Source organism: Microtus ochrogaster, unplaced genomic scaffold (assembly GCF_000317375.1).
Source record: "Microtus ochrogaster isolate Prairie Vole_2 unplaced genomic scaffold, MicOch1.0 UNK69, whole genome shotgun sequence".
NCBI lineage: Eukaryota > Metazoa > Chordata > Mammalia > Rodentia > Cricetidae > Microtus > Microtus ochrogaster.
In genome coordinates, this window is record NW_004949167.1 from 1,273,237 (window position 1) to 1,284,382 (window position 11,146).

The 11,146-nt window shown below is 52.5% G+C and overlaps 2 protein-coding genes across 3 annotated transcripts; both read right to left on the bottom strand.

Moving 5' to 3' along the window:
- Positions 1-795: 795 nt before the first annotated feature.
- Positions 796-3,797, bottom strand: Atp6v0b (ATPase H+ transporting V0 subunit b). Of its 2 annotated transcripts, XM_026777514.1 has the most exons (9): positions 3,624-3,797; positions 3,106-3,154; positions 2,819-2,902; positions 2,614-2,691; positions 2,354-2,423; positions 2,208-2,259; positions 1,685-1,875; positions 1,413-1,514; positions 796-1,106 (listed from the first exon to the last, which is right to left on the bottom strand). In XM_026777514.1, exons 1-9 carry the CDS (start codon positions 3,688-3,690, stop codon positions 1,080-1,082), a joined length of 720 nt encoding a protein of 239 aa, XP_026633315.1. In that variant the 5' UTR covers positions 3,691-3,797; the 3' UTR covers positions 796-1,079. The 2 variants fall into 2 exon arrangements, with proteins under 2 accessions (XP_026633315.1, XP_005370106.1); XM_005370049.2 differs by lacking the exon at positions 1,413-1,514 and having other exon boundaries at positions 3,624-3,794.
- Positions 3,798-5,259: 1,462 nt separating this feature from the next.
- On the bottom strand, positions 5,260-8,525 carry Dph2 (DPH2 homolog). Its single transcript, XM_005370050.2, has 6 exons — positions 8,171-8,525; positions 7,817-7,929; positions 7,346-7,569; positions 6,462-7,145; positions 6,188-6,364; positions 5,260-6,108 (listed from the first exon to the last, which is right to left on the bottom strand). Exons 1-6 carry the CDS (start codon positions 8,315-8,317, stop codon positions 5,984-5,986), a joined length of 1,470 nt encoding a protein of 489 aa, XP_005370107.1. The 5' UTR covers positions 8,318-8,525; the 3' UTR covers positions 5,260-5,983.
- Between the last annotated feature and the right edge of the window lie 2,621 nt (positions 8,526-11,146).

Here is an 11,146-nt window from a genome sequence, read left to right on the forward strand (position 1 = left end):
CCTCCAGCGCGCCCGCACGCGCTGCGCGCCGCTCCACCGCCCGCCTCTGCCGTTGGCCCTGCGCGGCCCTGCCAGCGGGGAGACGCTCTTGCGGATGCCCGAGACCCAGGAGAGGCGCGGGAATCCATCAGGTTCCTCCACCAGCTTGCCTTAGCGATGGAAAGAGGCAGAAGCCGGCTAGCTAGGCCCTTCAGGTCGTTGAGACGGGGTCTGGCTAGTGGGCCACCTGGGGTCAGGGCCTTTCCAACTCTTTCGCGGAAGCATTATTCAAGGTCAGCCAACCAGGGCTGCCTGCAGGGTAAGACCCTTAAAGGTGTTAACTAAAAATGACTTCTGGGTAAGCGCAGGATAACTAAGATTAGGGAAACAATCCAGAATTTGATAGGATAGGTATGGGCAGAGTTGAACAGGGCCCCAGGAATTGAGACCACTGAAGAGATTCTTGAAGATTTAGGTGTTCATACACAACTATCAAAAGCAAAAAAAATTGGATGCCAGGAAGAGAAGGTGTCGGATGTCTCAGGAGTAGGGAAATTGAGAGAGCTAATTGGCTATAGTCCGCTTGCATCTAGTGCATACGGCTCCAAGGGCCTAGGGCTAGGAAGATCCTAGAACCCAGACTTTAAGGAAAAGACTCCCTGCTATAGGCAGTCTAGCACCCTGCCCTTGCCACCCAGGAGCCAGCACCTTCCACAGCAGAGATGGTGAGGATAGAAAGAGAAGAGGTTGCCGTGAGTATACAGGCCCTACCCTTCCTCTGTGAAAGGTGTCGCAAAGGGCCAACAGACGCCTCAATGACCAGGACAAATACCAAGTTTATTTCACCAACACTAGGAAGATGGACTGGATGGGGGGTAGGGAACACAGGTGCACAGCTGTACACAGTCACCATCAGCAGCCCACTCCCCACATTGGGGTTCAGTGTGGACTGCAATGCCTCCAAAGTCAACAGGCAGCAAGAGGTGAGTGCAGGAGGGCCCTGAACACCAAGCCCAGGAAAGGCTAAGGGACACAGCTCCAGCTGTCCCAGGAAAACCAGCAATAAATAACAGTGGGGCACGGCCCCACCCACAGATCATCTAGTCACCCATCTTCACTCTGGAGGTCTGCAAAAGAAGAACAGGGACAAATCAGGCAGGGCCAGTGAGTGGACAGACAGACCACAGATGGATGACCATACAAGACAGACACATTGATAGGCAGACATGGACAGCGACAAAGGAGATCAGCAATACAACAAAGAGGAGAAGCATGGACAGGGCCAGTGTCCCCAGGAGTCAACCTAGCCAAGCAGCCAAAGTCATGTTTAGACCTTCAGACTGGTCTTTTCACCACAAACCACACACACTGACAAAATACAGAATCTGGACGTGCAAGTCTACTGACAGCACGGTGTACATATGCACACAGACCCTGAGAGGAAGCGTGTCGAGACTGTCCCGGACGTCCCTCACAGGCTGCATCACAAAGAGGACATTCCCAGAGGCAGCAGAGGAAACGGGCGCAAACAGGGACTAAAGGAGATATATGCATATACAGCAACAGACAAAGGGGAACCAAGAGATGGGAAAGGGTCTCACAGTTACAGGTGGAGAAGGGAGGAGTCTATTCTTCTCAAAGCAGAGTAAGGCTATGCTGAGGACAAGGACAAAGAGGCCACAGTTCCCTAGGGGGGATTCAGCACCTGAAGGATTGCAACGATGACTCCAAAGAGGCCAATGGCACTGCCAAAGATCTCCACGATGAGAATCTTCACAAAGAGGCTGGGGTTCTGTGCATCAGCTAGGGCGGCCCCACTGCCCACAATGCCCACGCAGACTCCACAAAAGAGGTTGGAAAGACCAACTGTGAGGCCGGCCCCAAACATGGAGTAGCCTGGAGGATAAAAAACAGCTCAAGTAAGGCCAAGATAAGCACAGGAGATGATGAAGGATCCGAAATGGGCTAACGGGGCCAATCCCACCCCAACTCTGTAAAGCAGGCTCAAGCAGCTGAGAATATAAAAAGGAGTCTGAAGCTGGGAAGTCGGAGCTAGGAGCAAGTGTGTAGAGCCCAGACACCTACGTCTGTGTGTATGCATGTAGGTGGGGGTGCGGGGATGTCCACTCTAGTTCTGTAGTGCTGGCTGGCTTCTTAGCTCAATGCCCGCCACTTAAAGGCCCATACCACCATTCCTGGCAAGACTGAACTTTGGGCTACCCACTCACCTGCATGGTAGTTTCGATGGCCAATGGCCTTGGGATCAGTAGCACTGAAAGGCTGAGGAGGACAGGTCATCAGAAGCCATCCCTTAATGTACCTACCTTCTCCTCCAATCTTTAGGCAAAGCATAAACCACTGGGTTTTCCCTTACCTCAGCCATGTTGCTAATGACAATCGCCATGATGATGCCATAGATGGCCACAGCTTCACAGAAGATAATGCTGGCAATAGTAATGGTAAAGGTTGGGGGAGGGGCGGAGAAAAGAGAGGAGAAGGAAATCAGCCATTTGTCAGAAAATCCCCAGACAGCTAGCTCTCCTTGACTCACGATGAGGCTGGTCACAAGCCAGTATGTCAGCAGACCTCCATCGCAGCAGGCTGGCTTTGACAACCAAAGCCTCTTCTACTCACCTAACCAAGTTCTTGGTCTTGATTCTGGGGGCCTTCACCCCACCCCCAATGATGGAAGAGCCGGTAATATAGATGCCCCTGGTGGAAGGACACACTGATTAAAGGTGCTCAAATAGTCACACTGTCCCCTGCATGATTAAGAACCCAATGACACCACCCGCCACAACTCAGAACTTCCCACTAACCCCACTGCCCCGACACTTACCAGGCTGCTCCAACCACAGACAGCGAAATTGCTAAGCCAATGCCCAGATTCGACCACATGAAGGGAGAAGTTTCTGTCAGGAACCTGGTGTGGGAATAGGGAAGAAAGCCAGTCGACTGTGGTCAGGAAAGGGCAGGGCTGGGAGAGAGTACACGAAACTCAGCTCCCACCCAGCCCCAGCCCCCCAGTCCTGGTATTTCCCATAGGTCCTTGTGTCCGAAGAGTTGAACTAGGGCTCAGACTACAGAAAGAAGGGGCTCCTAGGAGAATCCCCGCCATGCCCTTACCATGCCACATCAAAGCGGAAGCCCAGGTCAAAAATGGTGTAGCAGATTCCTGCAGCAATGAGAAAAGGAGTTAAGGGTTGCTCTTTTGAGACACATTCCCCAGCCCAACTGCCCGACACATCTAAGAAGACAAGAGTCCCGGAGCGAAACAGAACCTCCGCCCAGGCCTCCATTTTTTTTTTCTTCCTGCCACTCCTTAGGTAACCCGTCTCAATGACACCAAGTCCCTCCTCGGTCAAGCGCGGCATCCAGGCCGCGCCAGATCCCGCCGGCCCAGTCGTTGTTTAACCAACAAGATGTGAAGGGGAAGGCAGGGAGCGAAAAGAGGAAGCAGGGCGCCCAAGTCTGCGTTCGCAGACGAGAGGGGGGCGGCGGTCGCGACCCTGGAAGGGCCGGTGTGGCTCTCGCAGCCCGGGGTCGGCTCCCTACGTTGCTGTCGGGCACCGCGCTGGGCAGGCTCCGGCTGCCACCTGCCCCCGCCCCAGCCGGTCAGCTCAGCCAGCCCGGGCCCCACTCACCCACAACGATCATGCAGGCCCAGAAGGCCACAAAGATCCCGGTGTAGAGCAGCGCCAGCCCCGTCATGGCAGCAGCGACGGCAGGGGTCGGATCGGTGGGACCTGAGAGAACACCGCGACCACCGTCCGCCCCGCAGTCTGTGGGCCCGCCCCGCAGTTCCACCTGACCGACGCAGGTGACGCGCCGGCTCCACGTGACCTCCGCGCACAGAGGCTGGCTGGCTGCGGTCTGGCCGCGGTAGACGTCGTGCCGCTGAGCACTGTGGTAGTTGTAGTCTTGCCCGGCGCTCTGCGCGCCAGGTGCGGCTCTACACTTGGGCTGCTTGTTCCCTAACCTGCCCACTGGACTCCTGGTTTATTCTCCAACCACTGCATATCCTTCCAGTCTTTTCTAGTCCTACCTAGTTGTAGGAAAGCTCTGGATCGTTCCCTCTGCTTGAAGGAGGCTTTCGTGGCTTTCGCACTGCCGAGTGGTCATCAGAGGTCATTTTTATAGGTTGCCTTTCCTAACCCAGAGGCAGGGTGGAGTGCAAGCTGTAAGCTCCCGTGACGTCCAGGTGTGGCTTTCAAGGACATGTCATTCTCCTGCTCAAATGTCCCGTGGTTCCTATTTCACTGGGAACAGAAGAGAAAATTCTTAGTCTCCTATGGTACGCAAAGCTATGCTCCCAGTCTAGTCTAGTCTCCTAGCTATTTCGGTCAGTGATACCCCTCCCTCTTGCATTTTGTTCACCCCGTTTCTAGGTTCATGTGCCCCACTCTCTAGCTTCCAGTCTTTGCTCACCTTCCAGGCCTTCCTTACCCATTCTGTACAACATTCCAACCCCTAACTCCCTTAAACAACCCTTTCTCCTTCGCAGTTTTGTTTCCCCATAATTCTTATCACCACTTGATGTACTACGTTCTGTTTTGTTTCTGTCTGTCCATCCTCCCCAGGAGGTGGAAGCACCATGCTTGGTTGTACTGTGTTTCTAGCGCCTGGTATACAGGTGGGTCCTCAGAACGTGGCAGACTATATGAGTGGTGCTCACTTGAACCCAGTTCCCACGTCAGTTTACAGCTCTGCCTTTATCCTTAGCCTGGACACTATGTGACCTGGACAGAGCCAATTTAAGAGTCCTGGGTAATGTGGACAATGAGTAGGTAAGTTTTGTTTTCTTCTGTGGACAATGAGTAGGTAAGTTTTGTTTTCTTCTGGGATTAAATAGCCACAGACAGACAAACAGACACACACTCCAGTGCTGGGGAATTAAACCCTAGGACCTACAACTTAGACAAACACTCTACCAAGCTACACCTCCAGCCCCAGCAACGACACTTTGGTTGAAGTACCCACCATGTTGACTGGTCTGTTTAGGCCCAATGTGCTTTTCCACTTCTTTTATTCTGACAATATTTTTTTGTCTCTTCAAGATCCAGCTCAGAACTCCCCTATATGGGATGCCTCTTGAATCTGCTGAGGTCCAGTTGTCCCCGAGGCTCCCTTCTTAACATACAATTCTAATTCACGGGGTCACTATTTCTTCCCAACCACTCCGAGGACAGGAACCTGGTCACATATGTAGCTCCTGTACCCACCCACAGGAACTGTGTAGAGCCGAGGAGATGTGCTTGGTGAATAAAGAGAAGCAAGAGGAGGAGGATTCAGTTTATTTCAGTTTTCTTGGTGTCTCCCAGAGACAAGTCTGAGTCAGCATAGCCAGCACTGTCCTGTGGAGCTTTGTGCTGTGCCTGAACTGTCATCAGTGGAACTGAGAAACAGGTTTCATCCACTTAGAACTGCAGAAGTCATGTGTCTCATGAACACTGTCTTGGACAGAGTATGGGTCTAGACCAGTGGTTCTCAATTAGAAGCAGTTACATGGTATCTGGAGATCATTTGGGTTGTCATACCTGGGGGAGGTGCTTTTGCTAAAGCTAAACATCCCACCATTTACAGAATAGCCTCCGCAGTAGAACCACTCTGCCTAGAAAGCCACCAGTGCTGAGGGGAAGAACCCGGGTATGGATCATCCAACTCCTGTCCCTGCCCTCAACAGTGCTGAGGGGAAGAACCCGGGTGTGGATCATCCAACTCCTGCCCCTGAACAAGGGCAGAACTATACTGCACACCAGGAACTGGGGTCAGCCACAGTCCCAGGCTGCTGACAGATGGGCCCAGGAAAGGCCTGAACCTTTTTTCCCCACCAAGCAGGCGTCTATTGCACCGAGGCATGCCGAGCCAGTGCCAGGACAGGCTAGATAGGCCCTCAGGGAGAAGCCACTGGCATTCCCTGTCCAGGTTCCTTCAAGTATCATTGTAGAGGAGGAGACGCTGGTTCAGCCGATTTGTCACTCTATGACACTGGCCTTGCATGGCATCAGCTGCTTCCCTCATCCTCATAGGCAATGGCAATACCCCGTCTTCCGCGGACGGCTTCTTTCACTGGTGTCTGGCCCAGGCGGGGCTCCAGCCCCTGCCAGCTCCGAGAACCGAGGAACGAAGCTGTAGAGGGAATGAGAACAAGCTGTGTGGGCTGGACCTGGACAGGACCCTAGCAGGGGGCAGGCACTGGCATGCTTACCTGCAGGGCTGCTCTCAGCCAGCTCCAGCTGTGGCCTTTGAGCTAGGGCAGAGCACCCAGTGTCACGTGACAATTTCCACGAAGGTGGTGCTCGGAGCTCCCCAGAAATGAGGGATACATCTGGGGTGTCCCACAGCTCTGACTCAGGTGGTGGGAGTGGCACATGGAAGGGGGAACCTGAGAAGGAAGGGAGAGAGGATAGCTATCCTGGTCCTTCAACTCCAAGCCCCAACTTTCAAGCCAAGATGTGTCCCCCTCTCCCCCCGCCACTCACCGGGCAACAGCTCCGCATAATGTGTGAGGTGGGGAGCCAGGCCTGGCGGTGGCCAGGCAGGGTTACAGGCAGCCTCCAGTTCACACGGCATCAATACAGGCCGCAAGAAGCCACCTGAAGGTTGGGGGGCTAGGGCTCCCAGAGGACAGGCCAAAAGCACAAAGACGTCCATCTCAGGGAAGTTGGCAAGCTTGGCAGGTGTGGGCCTCCCCAGGGCCAATACGTAGCTCCGTTTCCCAGCAGCGTCAGTCAGCTTCCGCAAGTGTGCCAGGGCCTCGCGGTGTTGAGCTACACCTAATGTGCCTGCCAGCAGCCCTACTACACGGGCGTCTCTGGCCCGCTCTACAAGATACAGTCTTCGAGCTCTTAGCCGCCCAGCCTGGGCACCCTGGTCCTGTGTCTGTCCTGTGTCTGGACAGCAGGAAATGAAGGGTCGTCCTGGTGTCCACCCCAAGAGCAGTCTGCTCAGGTCTGGATCAAGGATAGGGTCAGAGCTAGCTTGAGAGCCCCCCACATAGAAGGCACCGTATTCTTCCAGACACTTTCCTGGGCTCAGGGGGAAGCGTCGTCCAAAACGTTCAAGGGGCTCAGGCTGTGAACTTGGGGACCCCACTGGCAGGGGCAGAGCTGGACTGGAGATGAGCAGATCTTGATACTTTGGGCGCAGGAGAGCGGCCAAAGCCTCTGAAAGAGAAGGGGGTGGCATGAGAATTGAAGTCCGGCACAGCAGAAGATGCCTCATCCCCAGGAGACTAAATGTGACCCTAAAGTACAAGCGAGGCCAAGCTGCTATCCAGAGCTCTATGCAAGTGCGTTTCATAGGGGAAATTAAGGCATGCGGCCACGCATCTACCCCTCCTTCCCTCACAGGTATAATTTCTCACCTAGGGCGTGGGCACAAGCTGGCTCACTCAGCAGTACCACCGGGGCTGTGGGATCTGGGTTCTGGGCTTCAAAGGCCTTTGCACAGAGCTCTAAGGCAACAGAGCGCTGACCAAGGACGAAGGTGATGGGCAGCAGACGGGCAGGGGGGCTTAAGCAGGCAGGACCAAAATGGACAAGGGCTTGCGCTCCAGCCTGCTCAGCACCCAGAACATCCACACAGCAGCTGCAGGGGGGAGAGAGAGCGCTGGTGAGAGGCCTCCCTACCTGGAAAGGGCTTTCATCAATGGGAAATGTGGCCACTGGATAAAGTGGTAACATGTTAGGTATTCACTGTCACGGAGGGACGCCGGCACTAGGAGCTTCTCGTCATCATTCAAACACAGTCACTGGAGGCAGATCCTGTCAGCAAGGAAACCCCACGGGGCCTAGATCTTCAGACCCGACCACTGACTCCCAGCAGGAGTTCACACCTGCCATAAGCCGTGTCTCCCAAAATGAACATCTTAGATCCCGTGACTTCCTCCAGCCGTGCAGCCACTGCTGCAGCGTCTCCCAGTAACTGGTCAGGGAACTGTAAGGCCACCTGTAAGCACAAATCATAAAGTCAGCAACGGTTCACTCCTCCACCAAGAGCGTCTGTAAAAGAGACACTCAAGTTTCAAAACCCCTACTTCCAGAGGGACACTCGGCCCCACGGAGTGGCGGGTGGTCCGTTCGACGCGGGCGAACTCCGATTTCCTCAACCCCCGTAGCATCCAAAATTCCAATCCCAGCAAGCCATCCCCAGAGGCGAGCCAACCCTCGCTTTCTAAGTTGGCCCTCACCCGCTGACACCCTAAGTCGCAGACAAATTTCGTGACTCGCTCCAGCTCATACACTCGGTCAAGGTCTTCGGGAGGAGTGACCAGTCCTGGGACTCCGGCCTCCCGCTGCAGGGCCGTCTCCGCGGGGCTGCTGAACGTAGACTCCATGGGGCACAGGTTGAGTGGGGCGAGACGCAGCTGCGCCCCTCGAAGTCACAGCAGTTTTGTTTGTGGCTTGGGACCAAACTGTTCAGGAGCCCCAGGATTCACGTCCAACGCTTCCAAACTCCCGGTTCTCCACTACACATGGACCTACTAAGATTACTTCCGGGTTCAAGGAGTGCCCACAGAGAACCAATCACCACCCTCGTACTCAGGACCAATCGGAAGTGCCGCGAAGCCTTGTGGGTGTTGTAGTTCCACAGGCTACAGCTTCTTTCCGGGTACCTTCAGGTCAGCCTGCTGGTGCCCTGTGGAACTTCAGCTTCCTAAATCACTAATTCAGTGTGAGCAGGTCCTATCTGCTGGTCACATTAAGTATCTCATGTGCAAGAAAATTTGTTTTTAACATTTGTATATGTGTACATGTACATACGGTGAGAGCAAGGGTTCTTGAAGATCCAACTCGGGTCTTCAGATTTGGCTGCAAGCTTCCTAATCCTCCAAGCCATCTCACAGACCCCATAATTTGAGACAGGGTCTTGCTGTGTAAACGAAGCTGGGTCTCTCTGTTCGGCATAATTTCCAAATAGATGCCCACTGCTTGGGTTTGAATATTTGTGGGTGGGCACTTACTGCCAGGCATTGTAGGAATCAATATCTTTATGCCCTTTACCTTGTCTGCTGAAGGACTGTCCCAAGGGTCAAATTATAACTATACCCGCTATCTTCAAGTCTGTCAATCAAACACAGAGCCCTTTGCTAAATTCATTAGGCACTACATTCTTAGGAGAGAGAATCATCCCGACTTAGAGATAAAGAAACAGATCTGAAGTAACTAACAAGAAACAGTAGGACAGTGGGATAATCAGCATCAAGAAACTGGGCTGTAGACCCCACCTTTATTCTCTCCTCACCTCCTTGGATCTTAACCCGAGACCTTGTGCACGCTAGGCAAGAGGGCTGCTGGTGAGCTACATCCCCTGCCCTAGACCCTACACTTCCCTACCTTACACACTAGTTTATCATGAGGAGGGAGGGTAGGGGACAAGGGCTCTTAGCATGCAGTGGGATAAGAGAACTGAAAACATGTGGCCCATCTCTGCATCCGCCAGGGGAGATGGGAAATCAGTACTGTTAAGGTTGGGGCTGGGGAGGGGGGTGGTGAAATGGCTCAGTGGCTAAGAGCATTTGCTGTTCTTGCAGAGTACTAGGTTCATTCACCAGTACCCACGTGGTGGCTTATAACCGCTTGTTACTCCAGTTCTAGGCGACCCCTCTTCTAATACCTGCAGGTAGCTACACTCATGTGGTACAGACATAGATTTAGGCATCTATACACCTATGTTGGAGGAGGGAGGCCACTTGTTGGTTCCTGATCACCTGGCTAGCTTAGACTCAAAATAATACAGAAACCAAATTAAATCACTGCATGGCCCATTAGCCCTGACTTCTTATTGGCTAAAATTTAACCCATTTCTATTAATCTGTGTATTGCCACTGGCTATAGCTTACCAGCTAAAGTTCCAGCATCTGTCTCCAGCGGGGCTACATGGTATCTCTCACTCTGCCTTCTTCCTCCCAGCATTCAGTTCAGTTCTCCCTGCCTAACTCTGTTCTACCCTATCAGGCCAAGCCAGTTTCTTTACTCATTAACCAATATAAGCAATACTTTCAAATTTTCAGATTTTCAAAAACTGGAATTGAGGACTGGGATGATAAAGGAGATAGCGTTTGAGACAGATGCTAGCTGGCTCAGGAAAACAAGGACTGAAAAAGGGCAGAATCAATACAAAGGCCAGGAAAAGAGCAGAGGAGTAGGCTGCGGTTCTCCCACCAAATGAACTCCAATATCACAGACGGGAGCGAGGAGAACTCAGCTCTGCTCTTCAGGTTTTACTGAGAAGTCTGGGGCAGGCCAGACAGAACTTTAGCTCAGAAAGTAAAAGAGGAAGCCCAGCTGCTGGGCGCTGTCCATGGTCCTGATAAGCCTGCATTAGCAGTCCTGAGAGGGCAGAGTTGGGTTCACAAGCAATATTAGGTTAGGTAACAGTCCTCTGTAAGGACTAAAAGGCCTTCCAGCTGCAACCCCCTACACACACACACCCACACACACACTTTGTACAGCCCTCTTGACTATGCACAAATACACACACACACACACACACACACACACACTTTGTACAGCCCTCTTGACTATGCACAAATCCAGGTGTTCTAAAAACCTTATCAGGCTGCAGGTGATCACGAGTTATGACCCAGTGCTCTGTCCTCTTGCAATGTACTCAAACTCTTTTCCTCCAAAATAAAAATAAACGTAAATAAATGTAAATAGAAATAAAGTCTGGAAATAAATCTCCACTCCATTTCTTCCCACACTCCACGTGGATCCTGAAGGCCCATATTTTCTCATCAGAAATGTAACTTTCTCCACTGTGTACAGTAGCTATGAAAGGGGTCAGACTTAGTTTGGGGTAGAACCAGGGACTTAGTACTCAGCATTGCTGATTAAATGTGTACATGAATCTAACAGGAGTGTGTATGGGTTGCTGATGCTGACGTACCCTCTCACCCTGGGAGAAGGGACAGTATTTAGTTCCAGGCTAAGCAACTTAGACAAGTGCCCACTCTGGGAGCTAGGTGCCCCCCCCCCAAGAGCTAGGTGTCCCCACCCTAGAACCTAAGTGTCTTACCACTCTTTTGTTTTTGTTTGTTTTTTGAGACAGATCTCTCTCACTTTTTACCTCTGGCTATCCTGTAACTCATTCTATAGACAGACTGGTCTCGAACTTAAGAGAGTTTTTGGGGTTTTTTTGGAGTTTTTGTTTTGTTTTGTTT

Coding starts and splice junctions, on each gene's coding strand:
- Dph2 (XM_005370050.2), bottom strand. CDS start 8,317: ATGGAGTCTACGTTCAGCAGCCCCGCGGAGACGGCCCTGCAGCGGGAG. Junction 7,146..7,345: donor AGCTTGTGCCCACGCCCTAG/GTGAGAAATTAT, acceptor CTTCTCTTTCAG/AGGCTTTGGCCGCTCTCCTG. Junction 6,365..6,461: donor TTATGCGGAGCTGTTGCCCG/GTGAGTGGCGGG, acceptor CTTCCTTCTCAG/GTTCCCCCTTCCATGTGCCA.
- Atp6v0b (XM_026777514.1), bottom strand. CDS start 3,690: ATGACGGGGCTGGCGCTGCTCTACACCGGGATCTTTGTGGCCTTCTGG. Junction 3,155..3,623: donor GGCCTGCATGATCGTTGTGG/GTGAGTGGGGCC, acceptor TCATTGCTGCAG/GAATCTGCTACACCATTTTT. Junction 2,260..2,353: donor TCATTAGCAACATGGCTGAG/GTAAGGGAAAAC, acceptor TGTCCTCCTCAG/CCTTTCAGTGCTACTGATCC.